The sequence below is a fragment of the Jaculus jaculus genome, chromosome 8 (assembly GCF_020740685.1).
Source record: "Jaculus jaculus isolate mJacJac1 chromosome 8, mJacJac1.mat.Y.cur, whole genome shotgun sequence".
NCBI classification, from domain to species: Eukaryota; Metazoa; Chordata; class Mammalia; order Rodentia; family Dipodidae; genus Jaculus; species Jaculus jaculus.
In genome coordinates, this window is record NC_059109.1 from 114,642,525 (window position 1) to 114,662,425 (window position 19,901).

The 19,901-nt window shown below is 39.1% G+C and overlaps 1 protein-coding gene across 2 annotated transcripts in view; it reads right to left on the reverse strand.

The window, feature by feature from the left end:
• Nucleotides 1-797: 797 nt before the first annotated feature.
• Rbm39 (RNA binding motif protein 39) overlaps nucleotides 798-19,901 on the reverse strand; it is a 38,815-nt gene continuing 19,711 nt past the window's right edge. Inside the window, exons 9-17 of one of the 2 annotated variants that reach the window (XM_045155826.1) lie at nucleotides 18,410-18,547; nucleotides 15,313-15,378; nucleotides 13,547-13,751; nucleotides 12,502-12,579; nucleotides 10,025-10,057; nucleotides 6,512-6,593; nucleotides 4,232-4,337; nucleotides 1,830-1,908; nucleotides 798-1,743 (exon numbers count right to left, since the gene is read on the reverse strand). In XM_045155826.1, the coding sequence (XP_045011761.1) occupies nucleotides 1,643-1,743; nucleotides 1,830-1,908; nucleotides 4,232-4,337; nucleotides 6,512-6,593; nucleotides 10,025-10,057; nucleotides 12,502-12,579; nucleotides 13,547-13,751; nucleotides 15,313-15,378; nucleotides 18,410-18,547 (888 nt within the window). In that variant the 3' untranslated portion in view covers nucleotides 798-1,642. Of the gene's footprint in view, nucleotides 1,744-1,829; nucleotides 1,909-4,231; nucleotides 4,338-6,511; nucleotides 6,594-10,024; nucleotides 10,076-12,501; nucleotides 12,580-13,546; nucleotides 13,752-15,312; nucleotides 15,379-18,409; nucleotides 18,548-19,901 lie in introns of both variants that reach the window. The other variant, XM_045155825.1, reaches the window with a different exon arrangement.

Here is a 19,901-nt window from a genome sequence, read left to right on the forward strand (position 1 = left end):
CCTCAAAAAACAGAAAATTTTTATTATATTTAAGAGAGGGAGGTTAAGAAAATGTCTCTACCTTATGTGGGTCCTGGGAGTTGAACCTGTGTCCTTTGGCTTTGCAGGTAAGCATCTTAATTGCTAAACCCATTTCTCAAGCCCTCCTCAATTTTAATCCAGTCAATTAAGTATTGACTTCAGACTGCAGGAGACCACAATCTCCCAGGAGTTTTTGTTTTGTTTTTTTGGGGTTTTTTTGAGGTAGGGTCTCACTCTGGCTCAGGATGAACTGGAGTTCACTATGTAGTCTCAGGGTGACCTCGAACTTATGGTGATCCTACCTCTGCCTCCCAAGTGCTGGGATTATAAAGGCGTGCCTCACCACACCCGGCTCATCCAGCTTTTATAAGCAGCATTAATCTGGTTTTTTTCCCCTTCTTTTTGATTCATAAGGTATCATGTTGGGTTATCATGAAATTACTATAAAGCAGTTGATAAGACAGCTAGAGGGCAAATGTTTTCCCAGACATGCCAAAAAGATGCAGCTCACAAGTAGCATGAACAAAGCCATTTATCTCTAGGACTTGAACAAAACTCTGGAACTGGTAAATAATAAAGTACCACCAAAATATGTCAGAGAAACTAGTAATAGGCAAGATGTGAAGGCACATACCTTTCATTCTACCACTTCATATGAAATTGTGGCCAAGATGGGCTACATGTTAAGACCCTGTCACAAGCACAAAACAAACCCAACTATCCTATGCTCATATATCTCCTTAAATTTACAGCATTTGAAAAATGAGGATTTCCTGTGGCCTTTTAAAGAGAATTTTATTTGAGTGGTTCTTACAAAGATTGTTGCAATATGAAAGTCATTTGTTTGATAGAAATATCAAGCTGTCTTGTCAAACACACTGAAGTAACCCAAAAATATATTTCAGAGCTCACAGAGCTTAAAAAGAGCAGATTATATGCAACCAGACAAAACCTATTTCTGCATTTCCTAGTTCTTGCCCAGACTGCTCCACTCACCACACTGTTACTAACATCTTCAGGAAATGCAGGGATCATTTTGTTTGGAATCTTAAGACACACCAGAGCACAGTATTTACAAAGAAACTTTTACAGATACATTAATTGAAAAGTTACCATCAAGAAATATAATTTTTAAATCTCCCTTTGTTGCCAAATGATCAGAATGCAAGGTGAGATGCCAAACAGCCCTTTAGCTGCCTAGAATTTCCATACACTTTTGTGTATTTGAGAAACCTCTGCAAAACCACGAGCCAAATAACATCATGAAATGAAATTTGTGTAAAAAGTTAAGCATCTGAACATTAAAAACATTACATACCTGTCTGCCTTTACACAGAAAGCACATTTGTTCACCTAGAGCTATTCCTATATATCCTTAAATGTAATTTTCTACATGAACATTTAAAGGCAGAACAAGAGAACAGCTTTGTATACACTGGGAACTGCTAGTTAGGGAGAATGAGCACACTTGCATTCCTGTTAACATTTTTATTTTTCAAGGTAACAGGAATTGTATACAAATGACAGTAGACTCTTGTCTCTTTATTATCTAAATAAAAGATAACTCAAGATGAATTCTCAAGGAAAAAAAAGCTATGTACATAAAGGACTGTGTCTTTCTTCATCGTCTACTTGGAACTAGAAGTTGTGTTGCTGTCATAGAATCAGGAAAGAGGTTGTGGTAGGTTGGAAGAGGTACATATGCTGCTGTTATCATTTTACCTGTTGAGGGGAAAAAAAAGAAAGTTGTCTCAGTGTTTTATTCTAGTCTTTGTTGAACAATCACATATGAAAATGATCAAACTCACCAGCAAACCACCTGCCATGCAATGCATTGACAGCAGCAATAGCTGCAGCAATTGATGGGCACTTCACATACACATTGCCCTATAGTATAAAGGGAGAAGAATAAGTTACATAAAAGGCTTAAAAAGAAATGAATAAAACACAAAATGGCTATAAGACTTTTTTTTTTTTTTTTTAAAGGCTTGGAATGGAATCCTTGAAAACACATAACCTATTCCCAGCAGTTTCTTGTTTTGTTTAAAATCAGGCTTCATCTTCCAGGTCATGAGATACGGTATACTGTTTACACCTTTATGCAGCAGGTTAACTGCCCAACAAACTTCCAGAAATAATTCCGGTCTCCATCTCTTATTTGGCATAGTATACTAGGATTACAAACCCCAACAGGTTCTGGCATTGACATGGGGTAGTGGGATCTGAACTCATGTAGTCGAGTTTACCAACAAAAACCTTGTCTTTTTTGGAGGGGTGGGGGGAACATCTCAGTAATATATGCGGAGATCTGTGTACATGCATGAAGGAGATCGTCCAATGTCTTCCATAATACATCACTTGATATTTATAAGGCTGTACCTTGAAGACTGGATGGGTTCCCCCCCCCACCCCGAGGTAGGGTCTTTCTCTAGCCCAGGATGACCGTGAATTCACTATGTAGTTAGTCTCAGGTTTGCCTGGAACGTGCAGAGATCCTTCTACCTCTTCCTCCTTGGCTTAAAGGGTGGAAAATTAAAGGTTTCCCTCACCATTCCAGGCAAGAGATAGTTTTTGGTTTATCTTGGTTGTTTTCCAAGGTAGGGTTTCCCTCTAGCTCAGGATGAGTGCTAGGATTAAAAACATGTGCCCCCAAGCCTAGCCAAAGCTGGTCACACAGGGCAATTCTTTCATCTTCATTGCACTGTGGACTGCAGTTACAACGTATATGTGGTCACAGCCAGCCACTGACATGGGTAGAGGAAATCAGGCTGACCTGGAATTCACTACTCAGTCTCAGGGTGGCCTCAAACTCAGTTATGGTCCTACCTTTGCCTCCCAAGTGTTCATACTCTTATTTCAACCTCTATCAACCACAAAAACATTTCACAGGCACTTTTTGCCAGTTGGGGGAAAAAAAAATAGGAGACAGGCATGGTGGCACATGCCTTTAGTTAAAGCACTCTGGAGACAGGGTAGGAGAATTTCTGAAATCAAGACTACCCTGAAAGTACATAATGCATTTCACATCAGTTTGGGCTACAGGGAGGATCTACCTTGGAAAAAAAAAAAAAAGTTCCCATTACCTAGGAGGCAGAGATAGGAGGATCACCATAAGTTCAACATCAGTCTGGAGCTAGAGAGAGTCCCAGGTCAACCCGGGATAAAAGGAGACCCTACCTTGAAAAAAAGAATTAGGACTGGAGAAATGGCTTATTGGTTAAGGCACATGCCTACAAAGCATTAAGGACATACGTTCCATTAACCAGGAACGATGTGAGCTAGACGCCCAAAGTAAATCATGCCTCCAGAGTTCGTTTGCAGTGGGCTGGCTGGAGGCAATTCTAGGTTTCTCAATTTTTTTTTAACCACCTACCAGAAATGGTGGCACACACCTATAATATAAGCACTTAGGAGGCAAAGGTAGGATGATCGCCATGAATTTGAGAACAGCCTGAGACTACATAGTGAGGCCCATGTCAGCCTGGGTAGAGTGAGAACCTACCTCAACAAACCAAAAGCAAGGAGCCGGGCATGGTGGTGCACGCCTTTAATCCCAGCACGTGGGAAGCAGAGGTAGGAGGATCACTGTGAGTTCAAGGCCACCCTGAGACTACAGAGTTAATTCCAGGTCAGCCTGGACCAGAGTGAAACCCTACCTCAAAAAAACAAACAAACAAAAAATCCCAAAGCAAGCAAAAACAAAACTAATAAGGAAAACTAATAAGGGCTGGTGAGAGAGATGGCTTTAGTGGTTAAGGAATATGCCTGTAAAGACAAAGGACCGCGGTTCAATTCCCCAGGACCTACAAAAACCAGATGCACACGTTGGCACATGCATCTGGAGTTGTTTGCAGGGGCTGGAGGCCCTGGCGTGCACATATATTCTCTCTCTCCTGCATATTTCTCTAACAAATAAATAATTTAGAAAAAGGAACTACCACACAGGACTTAGGCCAGGTGTGGTAGTGTATGCCTTAATCCCAGCACTTGGGAGGCAGAGGGAGGAAGATCACCGGAAAGTTTGCGGCCGCCCTGAGAATACATAGTAAATTCCAGGTTAGCCTGAGCTAGAGTGAGACCCTACATCGAAAAACCAAATAAATTTTAACCCCCCACCCCCAAAGCAAAGAGTAATAATCCAACAGCTTGTATACCTACTCCAAAGTGTGCAAAGTAAAACAAGAATATTTATTTTCAAAGATCCAAATACCTGAGCTGAATTTTTGTCAACATAAATATGAATAACTCCTCCGTGTTTATTACATTCTTCAATTACATCATCTTTAATCTCTGTATCCCACCCAACTTCTTCTTCTCTGTAAGAAAATTATTAATTTCAAATAAAACACTGTTCAATTCATGAAACTATATTCAAATTATCAATAGCACTTTGTAAAACAAACTTTAAAAAATCATTTCAATAGTATAAATTATGAGAAAAATATAAACATTAGCTCCCAACTAGTTAATTTTCATGACTAAAAATGATGTTAAAGGCATGGTGGTCATGTCTTTAATCCCAGAAGATTATGAGGACATGAGTTTGAGACTACTGTAGGTTAGAGCGAGACCCTACCTGGAAAAACCAAAATATAAAAAATGCTAAAAGTCTAGTAAGAGGGCTGGAAGACAGTATAATGGTTAAGATGCTTGCCTGCAGAGCCTAATGACCAGTGGCTCAATTCTGTTTAATTCCCCAATACCTACATAAAAAGGCAGATGAACAAGGTGACACAAGTGTCTGGAGTTTGTGTGAAGCTATGACCCACCTATTCTGTCTACTGGTTTGATTCTCCAGGTCCCATGTAAGCCAGATGCACAATGGTGGCACATACATCTATAATTTGTTTGCAGTGGCAAAAAAGCCTCACGTGGCAGTTCTTATTCTCCCTCTCTCTAATAAATAATCTATGAAAAAATAAAATTTTTAATGTCTCCCGTAACAGCTTTCATCCTGGCACTAAACATGGGTTTCTTTCTTTCTCTTTGTTTAAGTCTCAAACTGGCCTCGAACTCAGTGATCCTCCCAGATGCTAGGGTTAAAGGCTTGTAGCATCATACTTGAGCCACACTAAGGTTAGTGCTTTCTCATCTGTTTTTTGGTGGGAGATGCCAGGAAACAAATAAATGCTATCATCCAAGTGATACTTTTTTTGTTTTGTTTTTTCATGGTAGGTATCACTCTGTAGTCCCAGGCAGACGTCCAACTTACAGAGCTCCTCTTACACTGTGTTGTAAGTGTTGTGATTAACGAAGTGTACCACAGCACATGGTTCAAGCAATACTTCTATCCAGTTATCAACATTTTATTAAATGTAACTAAAATTTTCTGAGGCAAAGAGGATCACAAAAGCCAAGCATGCCTACCGAATAAGACCATTTGAAAAAATCAAGGAAGGAAGGACAGATAGAACAGAACACAGTGTACTAACATCCTCCATTAATTAAGGGAACGAAAAGGTTAATATAGTTTCATGACCAATAGCTGAAGACAGGACAAATTGACAAAAGATATGAATTGATAAATTGGGTGGTGGTGCAGGCTCATAATACCAGCTACTTAGTAGGCTAAGAGGATCACGTGTCTAAAATCCTTTGTGGGCTACAATGTGATGTTAAGACTTTAATGACAACTAGTTGAGATTCAATCACAACATAAAGAGATCGGGGCTGGAGAGATGGCTTAGCGGTTAAGCGCTTGCCTGTGAAGCCTAAGGATGCCGGTTAAAGGCTCCGTTCCCCAGGTCCCACGTTAGCCAGATGCACAAGGGGGTGCACGCGTCTGGAGTTCGTTTGCAGAGGCTGGAAGCCCTGGTGCGCCCATTCTCTCTCTCTCTCTCCCTTTATCTGTCTTTCTCTCTGTGTCTGTCGCTCTCAAATAAATAAAAAATTAAAAAATTAAATAAAATAAAGAGATCTGCAGGTATACAGTGCTTGTTTGATATGCATAAGGCACAGGATTCATAACCCAGTGTAAAAAAAGTTCATTAATAAGTAAAGAAAACTTGCAAATATATAAAATTTCCATAACTTTCAATTTCAATCTTACAAATGTATCCAAACAAAAAATTGTGTAAAAACAATTCATAATGACCTCTGCCTCATGTCTTATTCCTTTAATCATAGCAAAGTGGAAGGTCCTTATGTTCAAGGAGAGTCGAGTTTTACCATAAGTTTAAGGTTAAAGGAAAACAATTAAAAAAAATTTTTTTTGGAGGTATGGTACCACTCTAGCCCAAGCTTACCTGAAATTCTCTATGTTACTTCAGGCTGGCTTTGAACTCACAGTGATATTCCTACCTCTACTGCCCGACTTCTGGGAATAAAAGGCATATATGCCACATGCCAGGCCAAAAAAAATTATTTTTTAATGAGATCAACTATCCTATTTCTACTATAAAACAAGCATGCTAAACTACCTAACTGCTCCTATCTTAAGGTTAATGTTACAGCTTTCAAATCCCATCATACTTGACCAAAACACACTTACGTTTGAGGATTAAACATGTTAGAAAGTTGGAAACACTGTGTTGCAAGTGGTTGAACAGAGGCAGCTGCAGCTAAGGCTGAAGCTAAAAAAAAAAAAGTGGAGAAATTACCTTCATGAAAACTAAATTAAGTATCCCTGATAAATAACTTGAAATAAAAGTAAACGAAACAGCCACTATGCGAGTGTGCAGGGGATATCAAACAAAAGTTCAAGGTAGCCAGTTCACTCACTCATGTACCTTACTTTAACATAGCTGATTAAACTAAGTAAGCTTTAAACTATCTCTCCCTTACTCAATAACTTAACACACTGTATGTCCGCACTCACACACTATACAAATTAGCTGAACATTATGTGTAATTTGTATGACAAGATATCCCCCCTAATCAAAATTATAATAAAGGGTCAGGTAAGCCCTGAAGTATAAAACTTTAGTAACTTTACATTTAAAAAACAGATCACCAGAAATTTTGTGGTAACAGTAATGTTTAGTTCAACCCAATGTGTGATCAAAATCAATTCAATTAGACAAAATCAAAGGCTAATTTTGGAGGATAAAAGGAGTTTATATTGAAACAAATGAAATTATAAAGATGCAACCTTTAAAAAGGCCATGCAAAACTAAATCCTTCTATGTTTCTGCCCAGGAATACATGCTTTTAAATACACGAACCTTACAACTTTTAAAGTGACATAATGAATGTTAAAATTCAATTGGTCTTTCATAACCAACACTGTAACTTTAAATTGCTAGATGATGTAATCCCAACACAGTTGTTCCAAAGTTTAATACTGGATTGTTTATGGTTTTGTGATTGATGAGACAGGATCAAGACAGTATCTCATGTCATTCCAGTGGTTTTGCAGCACTTACAAAACCAGTAGCTGTTATAAAACTCACCGTAATCTTATTATTTGATCAAATCTCATTCCAATGCAAAACAGCTAAGGATAAAATAATGCATTAAAATATTGTGGTAATTAAAACAGTCACCCAAAGTATCCGAAAAGTCAGGACCATGTGTGCAATACACCACAAAAGAATAATTATTTCTTTAAAAATTACAGGTGCTTTCTTTAACTCAAATAAGTATTTTCCTAGGTAGTATCTCTCTAGCCCAGGCTGGCTGGGAATTCACTATGTAGTCTTACACAGTGACTCCAACTCAAGATACCTTCCTACTTTAGCCTCCTGAGTGCTGGGATTAAAGGCATGTGCCACCATGCCCAGCCCTAGTAGAAAACTTTATGAAACCTTGACCTTTCTAATATTTCCTTCAATGAGCAAGTTATTTTCTTACATGGAGCTTTATGGTAAAAGAAACTGATGCTCAATTCTACTTGTATAAATATCCAATACAGTCTTATGTGCCAGCTACTCATAAATGAGATAAAAGCCAGTGAAAGCAACATAACAAATCAATAATAACAAAAAAAAAAAAAAAGGTTATGCATGGTGACATGCGCCTTTAATCCCAACACACAGGAGGCAGAGAGGGAGGAAGATTGGAGTTACAGTCCTCACTGAGACAAAATAGTGAATTCCAGTCAGCATGGATTAGAGTGAAACCCTACCTTGAAAAACAAAAAAATAAAAATCATCGTGGACTGTAGAGATGGCATACTGGTTAAGGACCCAGTAAAGCTTAAGGATTCAGGTTCAATTCCCCAGTTCCCATTCTCTATTTGCCTCTGTCCCTCCTTCTCAAGTAAATAAATAAATTGAAATCTTTAGTTAGCTGGGCATGATGGTGCATGACTTTAATCCTAGCACTTGTGAGGGCAGAGGTAAGAGGAGTGCCTTGAGTTTGAGGCCACCCTGAAGACAGTGAATTCCAAGTCAGCCTGGGTTAGAAGACAAAGACCCTACCTACGAAAATACTTGCTAGAGAACAAGAATCTATCCCCCCCCCCCAAAAAAAAGGAAAAAAAGATCAATCTTTGTTATCTTACCATAAAACAAGTATATATACCTGGAAAACCAACAAATTTTGTTTGTTTGTTGGGTTTCACTGTGGCCCAGACTAACACCTGGAACTCAACACTTGCAGGCTGGCCTCAAACGCAGTGATCTTCCTACTTCAGGCCTACCAAGTGCAAGGATTAAAGTGTGCATCCCTGAAGTGAGTGCTTTTTACATTGTACTTTAATTTTTCATGTTTTTCATATCTACTATGATCATATATGAACAAAAAAGAGACATTAAGACAATTACTATAAAAACATTCAAGCTGTACATAGGTAGCATACAGAATAATGATTCTAGTAAGAAAGTTCACTACTTCTGTGCTTCAAAATTCTGTTACTTAAAAAAAAAAAAAAACAACAACCAAAGCCAGCTGGGCATTGTGGCACACATCTTTTAATCCCAGCACTTGGGAGGCAGAGGAAGGATTGGCATGAAACCCTACCTCAAAAAAACAAAATAAATAAATAATGTAAAACAGAGAAACCAAGAGAATTGTGTCCTTTATAGGAAAAAATACAATTATAGTATATATTTAATATTAATCTCATTTAACAATATACATTTAATATAATCATTTCATTAAGCAACTTTAATCATCACTATAAATGTTGTGCCGAATGCATATAGCAAAATGGCTGACAAATGACACAAACTTAGCTAACAATTAAAAACAAAATATGAACTTACTTTTACACATTGTTTTAATGTACGTGCAATTTAGCTCTGTTAAAGCCTCTACACATGGCTTCATAGTTGCTAACACACAGCATCCATAACAAAAATTAAATTAAATTTTTGGATTTGTTTTGAGATAGGTCCTGGCTTACCTGAAATTCATTATGTACTTTCAGATTCTAACCCCAGTGCTGGGATTAAAGGCATGCACCACCACACACCTGGCTCAAATGATACTTCTATCCAAGTATCATATACTGTTGTGTTTCTCTATTATTTCATTGCCTCTTTCCTTAGAAGTGGTTGGTATCTCCCTCAAACTGCTGTTCTGAGAGTGTTTATGGGACCTAGTGATTCTGTGCTTCCTCCCTACTCATCACACACACAAAAGCTGGGGTTACAGAAATGTGTAGCAATATGAGCTGTGGGGAAAACACATATAGATGATTTCAGGCCTTTTAAGTACAGAGCTGGCAAACTAAGCCAACACTCTACCAATGAGGCCGAAACCACAGCCCATGGCAGAAGCAATCTAAAGCTGGGGGGATTGCTCAGTGGTTAAAGGCACTTGCTTTCAAAGATTAGTGGCCTGGTTCAATTCCACTAATCATGGGAAACAAAATGCATCAAGTGGTGTAAGCATCTGTAACTTGTTTGCAACACTAAGGCACCCTTCTTGTGTGCACTCTACCCACTAATATATTAGGTAAGGTATTCTAAAATAGGTTACAATGCGTACACAGCATTATGTACTATTTGGAAAGTTTGATACAAATACTACAGTGAATGTCAGATACAACTATCTTAATACGTTTTAATATATCTATATACCAAACATTAATACATAAGATATATGAACAACAACTCACCTTCAGTCTGTTGGGAAAGTCGTGTTTGCAAATCTATAACAAAAGAGAATTCTACAGCTCAGTGCAGGAACAATGAAGAGCCTCAACTAACAGGGTAAATGTCAGGAAAGCATTAATAAAAGAGGACTATAACAGCAGGGTTTATTTAAATGAACTTAATAAAACCTGGCAGCAAAACCCCCTTCCCCATTCCTCATTGACAAGGTTTTGGGGAATACTTTCCCTCTTGCCCTAGAAAACTATGTATAACTCTCTCGTCCTAGTCCAAGGATTCCTCTTTATCTCAAATTCATCCCATCATACGACTTTTCTACTGGGAATAATGGGAAATGGGGAAAGGGGAGTGCACCGGTCAGAAAGTGTGCGAAAAACCCTGATCTTGAGAATTCAATTCCAAGTACTTGGGGAATGGTTATAATTAGATAATTAGGAGAGAGACTTTAATTTCAAAAGTATCATAGCAAAACTGTAAACATCATAAATGGTACATATAAAAGCTATAAACATGTTCAATAATTCCCAATATGGTAGGTACATAATCATTGGGAAAACACACAATTTTTAAAATTCATTTTCAGATTTGGTTAAGTAAAAAAATGGGAAAAAATAAAATCCTTTAATCCCAGGATCACTGTGAGTAGGATACCACCCTGAGACAACATACTAAATTCCAGAAGAACCTAGGCTGGAGTGAGACCATACCTCTCTTGCTACCTACCCGCCTCTCTCAAATAAACAGAATGCTAGGCATGGTGGAACGCTACTTTAATCCCAGAAATCAGAAGGCAGAGGACGGAGGGTCACAGTTAGAGGCCACCCTAACAAACTACATAGTGAATTACAATTGAGTTAGAGTTAAGAGTGAGACCCTGTGTGTGTGTGGGGGGGGGGGGGGGGGGAACGACAGGAAGCCAGGCATGGTGGCACATGCCTTTAATCTCAGTAGCCTGAAACCCCTACCTCAGAGAAACCAAAAACAGAATAAACAGAATAAGAGTATGAAACTATCAATCTCTATTTTTTATAGCCATGTCAAATTCTTCGAATTTTTAAATATTTTATTTATTTGAGAGAGGGAGGGAGGGTCAAGGTGGGCATGACAGGGCCTCCAGCCACTACAAAACAACTCCAGATGCATACATCCCCCTTGTATATCTGGCTTACATGGGTCCTGGAGAATCTAACCAGGATCCTTTGGCTTTGCAGGCAAGTGCCTTAACCAATAAGCCATCTCTCCAGACCCCCCAATATATATATTTTTAATGTAGGTAGGATTTTGCTCTAGAAAAGGCTGACATAGAATTCACTATGTGGTCTCAGGCTGCTCTCAAACTCTTAGCAATCCTCCTACTTCTGCCTCCTGAATGTGGGGGTTAAAGGTGTGTGCCATCATGCCAAGTTTCTTCCCTCCCCCCTTCTTTTTTTGAGGTAGGGTTTCGCTCTGGCCCAGGCTTACCTGGAATTAACTATGTAGTCTTAGGGTGGCCTCAACTCACAACAACCTTCCTAACTCTGTCTCCCATGTGCAGGGATTAAATAAAGGCATGTAAGACTCTGCACGGCCTTTTTAAAAGAAGCTTTATTCTTTTTCATGACACTTATATGCACTACCATGACTGACCATATTGTTTTTCTTGTATTCAGAAAGGTTTGCCCAAGGGTTGTCCCAAAAGTGAAACAATCTTGCCTCAACTTCTCAAATGTTAGAATTATAGGAACTTAACCAACACAAAACTGGTTCCTTTATGTTGGATAGTTTTATCATTGATATATCAAAATTATGTTCTACCCTATGAGGATGTGGGTACACATCTTTAATCCCAGCACCCAGAAGACAGAGGTAGAAGAATAGCATGGAGTTCAAGGCCAGTGTGAGCCACCTAACAAGATCCTATCTCCAAACAAACAAGAATAAAGTAAATTAATCAAATATTGGGGGGGGGGGTGAATCCTATACTATAATCCTTCCAGATTTAAATCAATATGTAGAACTATCAAGCCAAATTTCAGGTAATTAAGGCATAAAAAGGATAAAAATTTTTAAAAACAGAAAAATGTGCTTCACTAAACGGAAATCCTTTGTTAACTACCAAGTATATATAATAATCATACCCTTCTCATCACCTTTCAGTCAAAAGGTTCACATTTTATTTAAGAAGGCAGTTTTCTGTTACTCCAGTTACTGTAATGGGTTAAAATGAATCTTGACTCAAGGAAATCAACATTAAATTATATCTCTCAAGAAAAATTTTAAGTACTTAAAAAATGGGATGAAATTTTCAGAAATACATTTAAGGAATATTCAGCTAGGAGATGATGATATCCAAAATCTGTACTTCCTTTCATGGTTTTGTATGCTAAAAGTACTTGATGAATTGAATTCTCATTTAGTCCTTTTAAATGCAAAAAATTTGGTATATTTTTCGAATTAGGTGAAAAAAACAATGACTTCAAATTAGAAAAGATTCAATTCCTACCTGCCACAGCACCAAATGCCAAGGAGCCACTCATCTGTAAAGCTTGTTGTGCTGCTGGTGGAATCTGCAAACCAGTTCCTGAAAAAGAAAAGATCTTAACATCCTTACAGTGGTTAGAAACAGAGAAAGTTTAATATTCATATTAGTTATCACTTCACTAAAAGAAATTACACAGGACAAAGACAAATAATGCAACATATCTGTTATAGATTAGTAACTTATAATACAAATCATAAGCTATTTAATATTGCCATATATAGTGGTGTTGGAAAGATGACTTAGCATTTGCAAACCATGCCAGGCCAGGATAATATTCCCAATACAACCATGAGCCAGACTGTCAATCAAGGTGTTGTGGTGCATGCCTTTAATTCAAACACTAGGCGAAGGGAAGAGTATTGCTATGAGTTCAAGACCAGAATGAGTTATAGGGACACCCTACCACAAAAACCAAAAAAAAAATTCTTTTTTTTTTTTTTTAATTCGAGGTAGAGTCTCACTCTAGTCCAGGCTGACCTGGAATTCACTATGTAGTCCTAGGGTGGCCTCAAACTCATGGTGATCCTACTAACTTTGCATACTGGAATTAAAGGTGTGACCCACCATGCACAACAACAAACTGTAACTTTAACAGTAGGAACTTCATTTAAGATAATGATGTGCTGCCAATTAAAAAAAAAAAAAAACACCAACTCTCTTGGGCTGGAGAGATGGCTTGGCAGTTTAGTCGCTTGCAGGCAAAGCAAAATGACCCAGGTTCAATTCCCCAGGACCTATGTTAGCCAGATAACACAAGAGGACACATGCATCTGGAGTTCCTTTACAATAGCTGGAGGGTCTGGCATACGCATTCTCTACCTGCCTATCTCCCTCTAATAAATAAGTAAAAATTAAAAAAAAAAAAAAACCTACTCTTAAGTTCACATGAGTTTAAGGACTTCTTGCCACAGCAAACATATATAAGATGCTTTTGTGATGAGTGCAATTACCTTTCTTTACCAGTATACACACAAAAAAGTGTTTATAAACACAATGAAAAACTTACCCTCTGCAAGTCTTGCCATTAATTGGAGGCGACCAGTTGTTCCCAAGTCAATTCCAGTCCTTTCCAGTTCATCACTGTCCAAAAATGAACTAGCACTAGATGCATCGGTACGTTCAGTAACATGACCAACTTTCATGGGTCTCCCAGCAAGTTCAAATCCATTCAGTTGTTCCAAAGCTTTCTTGGCACATTCTGAGTCAGAAAACTAGAGTGGAAAGAAGGAAATATACGGAATAGTGGGGCGTGATGGTACACACAGCACTCGGGGGGCAGAGGTAGGAGCATCACTGTGAGTGCAAGGCCACGCTGAAACTACATAGTGAGTTCTGGGTCAACTGGTGCTACTGTGAGACCCTGCCTAAAAACCAACCACCAAAAAAAAAAAAAAGCAAATTAGGGCCAGACATGGTGATGACAGCCTTTAGCGCCAGATCTCAGGAGGCATTTATAATAGTAAGGGAAACCAGATTTGTGCTATAAAGTTATGTGCATAAGGCTGAAGTGAAGAAGTACTTGGGCACTAAAGGTTGCAATCTCAGCACTCGGGAAAATGAGGAACAATGATACTCAGCTGAAGGCAGAACTTGGCTACCAAGATTTCCAGGTCAGTATATACTAGAGTGAAGACCAGGAATCATAACGAGGTATTGAAAATAAAAAATTTATTATAGCTAAGCCAGGCATGGTAGTGCATTCTTTAATCCCAGCCCTTGGAGGCAGAGGTAGGTGGATTGCCAGGAGACTACACCCTGAGAATACATAGTGAATTTCACATCAGCCTGAGATAAAGTGAGGCCCTACCTCAAAAAACCAAAAGTAGGGCTGGTGAGATGGCTTAGTGTAGCGCTTGCCTGTGAAGCCTAAGGAACCCAGTTCAAGGCTCAATTCCCCAGGACCCACGTTAGCCAGATGCACAAGGGGCTCACACATCTGGCGGTCCTCTGCAGTGGCTGGAAGCCCTAGTGTGCCCATTCTTTCTCACTCTCTTCCTGTTGCTCTCAAATAAATTAAAATATACCAAAAAAAAAATAAATAAAAAGTAGGCGGCACAGTGGTGCAAACCATTAATCCCAGCACTTGGGAGGCAGAGGTACGAGGACTGTAGTCAATTTGAGTCCAGCCTGAGACTACACTGTGAATTCCAGGTCAGCCTGGGCTACATTAACGCCCTACCTTGGGAAAAAAAAAAGTAAATAATTAATTGACATGGTATGTCTAGAAACTGGCAAAATAAACCATCAGATTTGGTGAACATTTACTACCTATTAAAAAATGGGGCAGGGACTGGAGAGATATCTTAGCAGTTAAGGCGCTTGCATCAGAAGCTAAAGGACCCAAGTTCGATTTCTCAGGACCCAAATAAGGCAGATACACAAGGTAGAGCATGCATCTGGAATTTGTTTACAATAGCTAGATGGCCTGACCCACCATTTTCTCACACTTTCCCCTCAAATAAATGAATAAAAATAATTTGACAAAAAAGGATGGACTGGAGAAATGGCTTAGCCGTTAATTTGCCTACAAAGTTGAAGGACCTCATTTTGACCCCAGGACCCATGTAAGCCAGATGCACAACGTGGTACATGTGTCTGGATTTCATTTCCAATAGCTGGAAGCCCTGGCACAACCATTCTGTCACCCTCTCTCTCTCTCAAATAAATGAAGTAAAACAATTATTAAAAAAAAAAAAGGAAACAGCATTGGCATGATGGCACATAACCTTAATCCCAGCACTCAGAAATCAGAGATCATGAAAAATTACTTACCGTAATAAATCCATATCCCTTAGATCGACCTGTTTCACTATCCATCATGAGTTGGATACTTTCGATCTAAAATTGTAAAAACAAATTAGTCTGTGAGAGTCAGAAGTATATTAGTCCTTCCATATAGACCAGCTGATAGAAAGCTGGAGCTGGAAGAATCCATTCTCCATGTAGTTCAGTGGGAGAAAGATACCACCAGTGAAGATAGTCAACAGTAGACACTGCAAGCCTTCTAATTGGCCAGCCAGGCCAAATGAGTCAACAGGTGCAAGAGTGGCACATCTGTCATGGTGAAAACCAACTGCCCTCCAATTGGACTGGAGGCCCGCTCCTTGGGGGGAGGGAGTGGGGATGAAACATCACTGATACTGAAAACTTAAAACATGAGACCTAGGGGTGTAACATCTACTGATGCCTATGTAAGTGAATATACTATACTATACTTATCAAACTGCTCAGTAAGCACTTCTCTTAATATTTATACCCTTACATTAACCCTACTCTCACTTTGGGTAGAGAGTTTTCTCTTTTCAGATGGCAGTGACCTTGGGAAGACTCAGAAGGTATCATAGTGCTGGAAAGAAGTGACTGGAGCACTGAGTAACATCTCAATCACACCTCCAAGGCTCAGGGTCTACTGCAGAAGAGGTGGTGGAAACAATGTAAGAGCCAAAGGAAGGGAAGAATTCATTACAACGTGCTCCTCCAGAAACAAAATGGCCTGCATATCCATGACCTCACCATGCCTGACACTACCTACACAAGACCATCATAAGAGGAGGAAAAGTTCATGACATCAAAATAGAAGAGAGACTGATTGAGATGGGGAGGGGATACAATGGAGAAAGGAATTTCAAAGGGTGAGGAGGGAGGGTATTGCCATGGGATATTTTTTGTAACAGAAAATGTTAATAAAAATTGAGAAAAAAAAAAAAAAGAAACATATTAGTCCTTCAGACAAGTTTTGAAAAATGAAGAGCAATTTCCCTATCCGGTCTGTGCATGAGTGAAACCATACCTTGATAAAACAAACCACCAACCAAAGCAAAAATACCAACTTGATCCTCCCCCAATCAAACTCAGGTATGGTGGCACATGTCTATAATCCCAGCACTCTGGAGGGAAATAAAGGATCACTGTGAGTTCAAGACCACCTGAACACTACACAGTGAATTCTAGGCCAGCCTAGTATACAGTGAGACTCTGCCTTTAAAAAAAAATTAAAAATAAAAAAATAAACACATTTTGGGTGGGGTATGGTGACCCATGAGTTTAGTCCCAGCAATAGGGAGGCAGAGATAGGAGGCTCACCATGAATTCATGGCCAACCTTCTACTACATAGTGAATTCCAGGTCAGCCTGGAGTAGAGAGAGACCGTACCTCAAGAAACCAGAGGGGAAAAAAAAAATTGAAATTTTTAAGCCATGCATGGTGGGACAAGCCTTTAATTCCAACATTCCAGAGGCCGAGGTAGGAGGATCACCATGAGTCGAGATGACCCTGAGACTACATAGTAAAATCCAGGTCAGCCTGAGCTAGAGTGAAACTCTACCTTGAACAAACAAAATAAATCAATATGTAATCTTGAAATTTTCTGTGTTATACACTTGTAGGTGCTCTGAAGATTACAAAAAAAAAAACTGAAAAGAAGAAAAAAAGATGTGTTCATTGTTACAAATGCACCACACCTATTTTCTTAACTCTTTTTCCTGCGCTTATGATAGAGCAGATGTATGTAACCCAAATGCGTGGAGGCCAGAGGACCTCAAGTAACCTCCTGTAACTCTTCAAACTCTTCAAATATACTGTCATGGAAGTATTTTAGCCTAATCTGTCACAGAAATATTACCAAAAAAAACTCCTCCACCCACCCCCATCAGACAGGATCCTCACTCTAGTCACCCTATCTTACTCTCTCAAACACTAGGCCAAAATGCACATACTATTTGATGCACCAGGATTTAAGAAAGTTATGGTGCACAGACCCAGGTACAAAGTCATTGCAAACAATAGCCTTTAATTGTGAAACCAATGCTTTGCCCAGCATATTTGTTGGCAATAAGAATCAAAATATACATATAAAGTCCATTCTTCATATTAATCTCATAGAAACATAATGAAGAATATAGAGATATTAGTTTTATTTGGATCAAATGTACTTGTGGTACTGGCACACAAAGTTGATCTCATCCTTTTGGGTATACAATGAGATGAAATACGAAATAGTCCCTCAAAAAATTGATGTAGCCTGTTTTACTTTATTTTCCAGTCTATCTCTTATCTTTTTTTTTATCCTACAAATAAAAAGGCAAGAATGAGACACAACTGAAAAACTGGAAAAAAAAATCACTACCGCATGTGTCTCTAAATCTTATGAACCAAATGAGCATCATAAACAGAAAGATAATACATATAGATGTGTTTTTAAACCTCATATAAGCTATAAATATCTATTATTTTTAAATAAACTACACACCACAGCCATCAATTTAAACTACTTTGAGATTCCATCTCACTCCTGTCAGAATGGCTACCATCATGAAATAAATGACAATAAATGCTGGTGAGGATGCAGAAAAAGGAACCCTTCTACACTGTAGGTAGGAATGTATGGAGGTTCCCAAGATAGTCAAATATATTTACCATATGACCCACTAACCCAAAAGTCACATTTTCTCGCTCATATGTGGATCCTAGCTACAAATGACTGGACTTCTATGTGAATACGAAGAAAACTCAGTAGCATAGGCAAACAAGCTAGAAATGAGATATAAAGGGAGTAGAAACGGGAGGGGACTTAATAGGATGGTATTGTATAAATTTAACTAGAAACACAGATTAACGGTGGGTGAAAAGGCCCAAGTAAGGTCAGAGGAAAAGACTGATTAAAGGGAGGGCTAACCAAAATCTAAGAAAATAAAAAAAAAGACTTGAGATGGGCACATGCCTTTAATCCCAGTACTCTAGAAGGTAGTGGTAGAGTCAACTTGGGATAGAATAAGACACTGCCTTGCAAACCCCAACCCAAAACACAGCAAAGACAATTATTTGTATGTGCGCTTGCAAACAACCCCCTACAAAGGAACCTGTACTTACCCTTCCAAAAGGCTCAAAGATACCCCGAAGCATATCTTCAGTTATATTAAAGTGCAATGAGCCCACATAAAGCCTCATAGGTCCAGCACTTCCCTTTTGTAAATTGTTTGCCATTGCTGCAGCTCTATTTTTTTCTGCCTACAAAATAAAATCCATCACACAATAATATGAATCTGTGTTAAATTTGCTGAATGAAAACTGCTGAAAATCAAGAGATGAGCCGAGCATAGTGGCACATGCCGTTAATCCCAGCACTCGGGAAGCAGAGGTAGGATGACGCCGTCAAGTTCAAGGCCACCCTGAGACTCGTGAATTCCAGGTCAGCCTGGGCTATAGAGTGAGACCCTACCCAAGAGGGGGGGGAAAAATCAAGAGATGAAGCCGGGCATGGTGGCACATGCCTTTTATCCCAGCACTCAGTAGGCAGAGACTACCCGGAAACTACAAAGTGAATTCCAGGTCAGCCTGGGCTAGAGCAAGATCCTAAGACAAAAACTAAAAAGAAACAATAATTGATGAAAATGGGAAGTCATATCAAAGAGAGTTGTGTATGTCTTTAATCCTAACAATCTGGAGGCAGAAGTAGGAGACTACAGAATGAATTACACATCAGCTGGAGCTAGTCCAAGACCATAATTCAAAAAATAAAAACACAAAGCAAGGTGTGGTGGCACACGCCTTTAATCCTAGCACTTGGGAGTCAGAGGTAGGAGGATCACAGCCAGTTTGAGGCTACCCTGAGAATATATAGTGGATTCCAGGTCAGCCTGAGCTAGAGTGAGACTCTACCTGGAAAACACAAAAAATAAAATGAAATGAAATATGCCAGGCATGAAGGTGCATGCCTTTAATCTGAACACTTGGACCATCCTGAGACTACATACATAGTGTTTCAGGTCAGCCTGAGCTAGTGTGAATCCCTACCTGGGAAAGAAAAAAAAAAAAACCCAACAAAATTAAACTTAAAAAATAAAAAAAGACAAAAGACACAGGTTTGATTGCCCATACACATGTAAGCCAGATGAACAAGGTGACACATTCTGAAGTTTTGTTTCCAATAGCTAGAAGCACTGTAACACATTGTCTCTCTACATCTTTCACACTTAAAAACAAAAATAAGTAATTTTTAGAAAATACTTCAGAAAAGGGAGGCTGAGGAGACGGCTTAGCTTTTTTTTGGTTTTTCAAGGTAGGGTCTCACTCTGGCTCAGGCTGACCTGGAATTCACTATGTAGTCTCAGGGTAGCCTCGAACTCACGGTGATCCTCCTACCTCTGCCTCCCGAGTGCTGGGATTAAAGTTGTATGCCACCACGCTCGGCCGGCTTAGCGCTTTTTTTTTTTTTTTTTTTTTTTTTTGGTTTTTCGACGTAGGGTCTCACTCTGGTCCAGGCTGACCTGGAATTAACTCTGTCATCTCAGGGTGGCCTTGAACTCATGGCAATCCTCCTACCTCTGCCTCCCGAGTGCTGGGATTAAAGGCGTGCGCCACC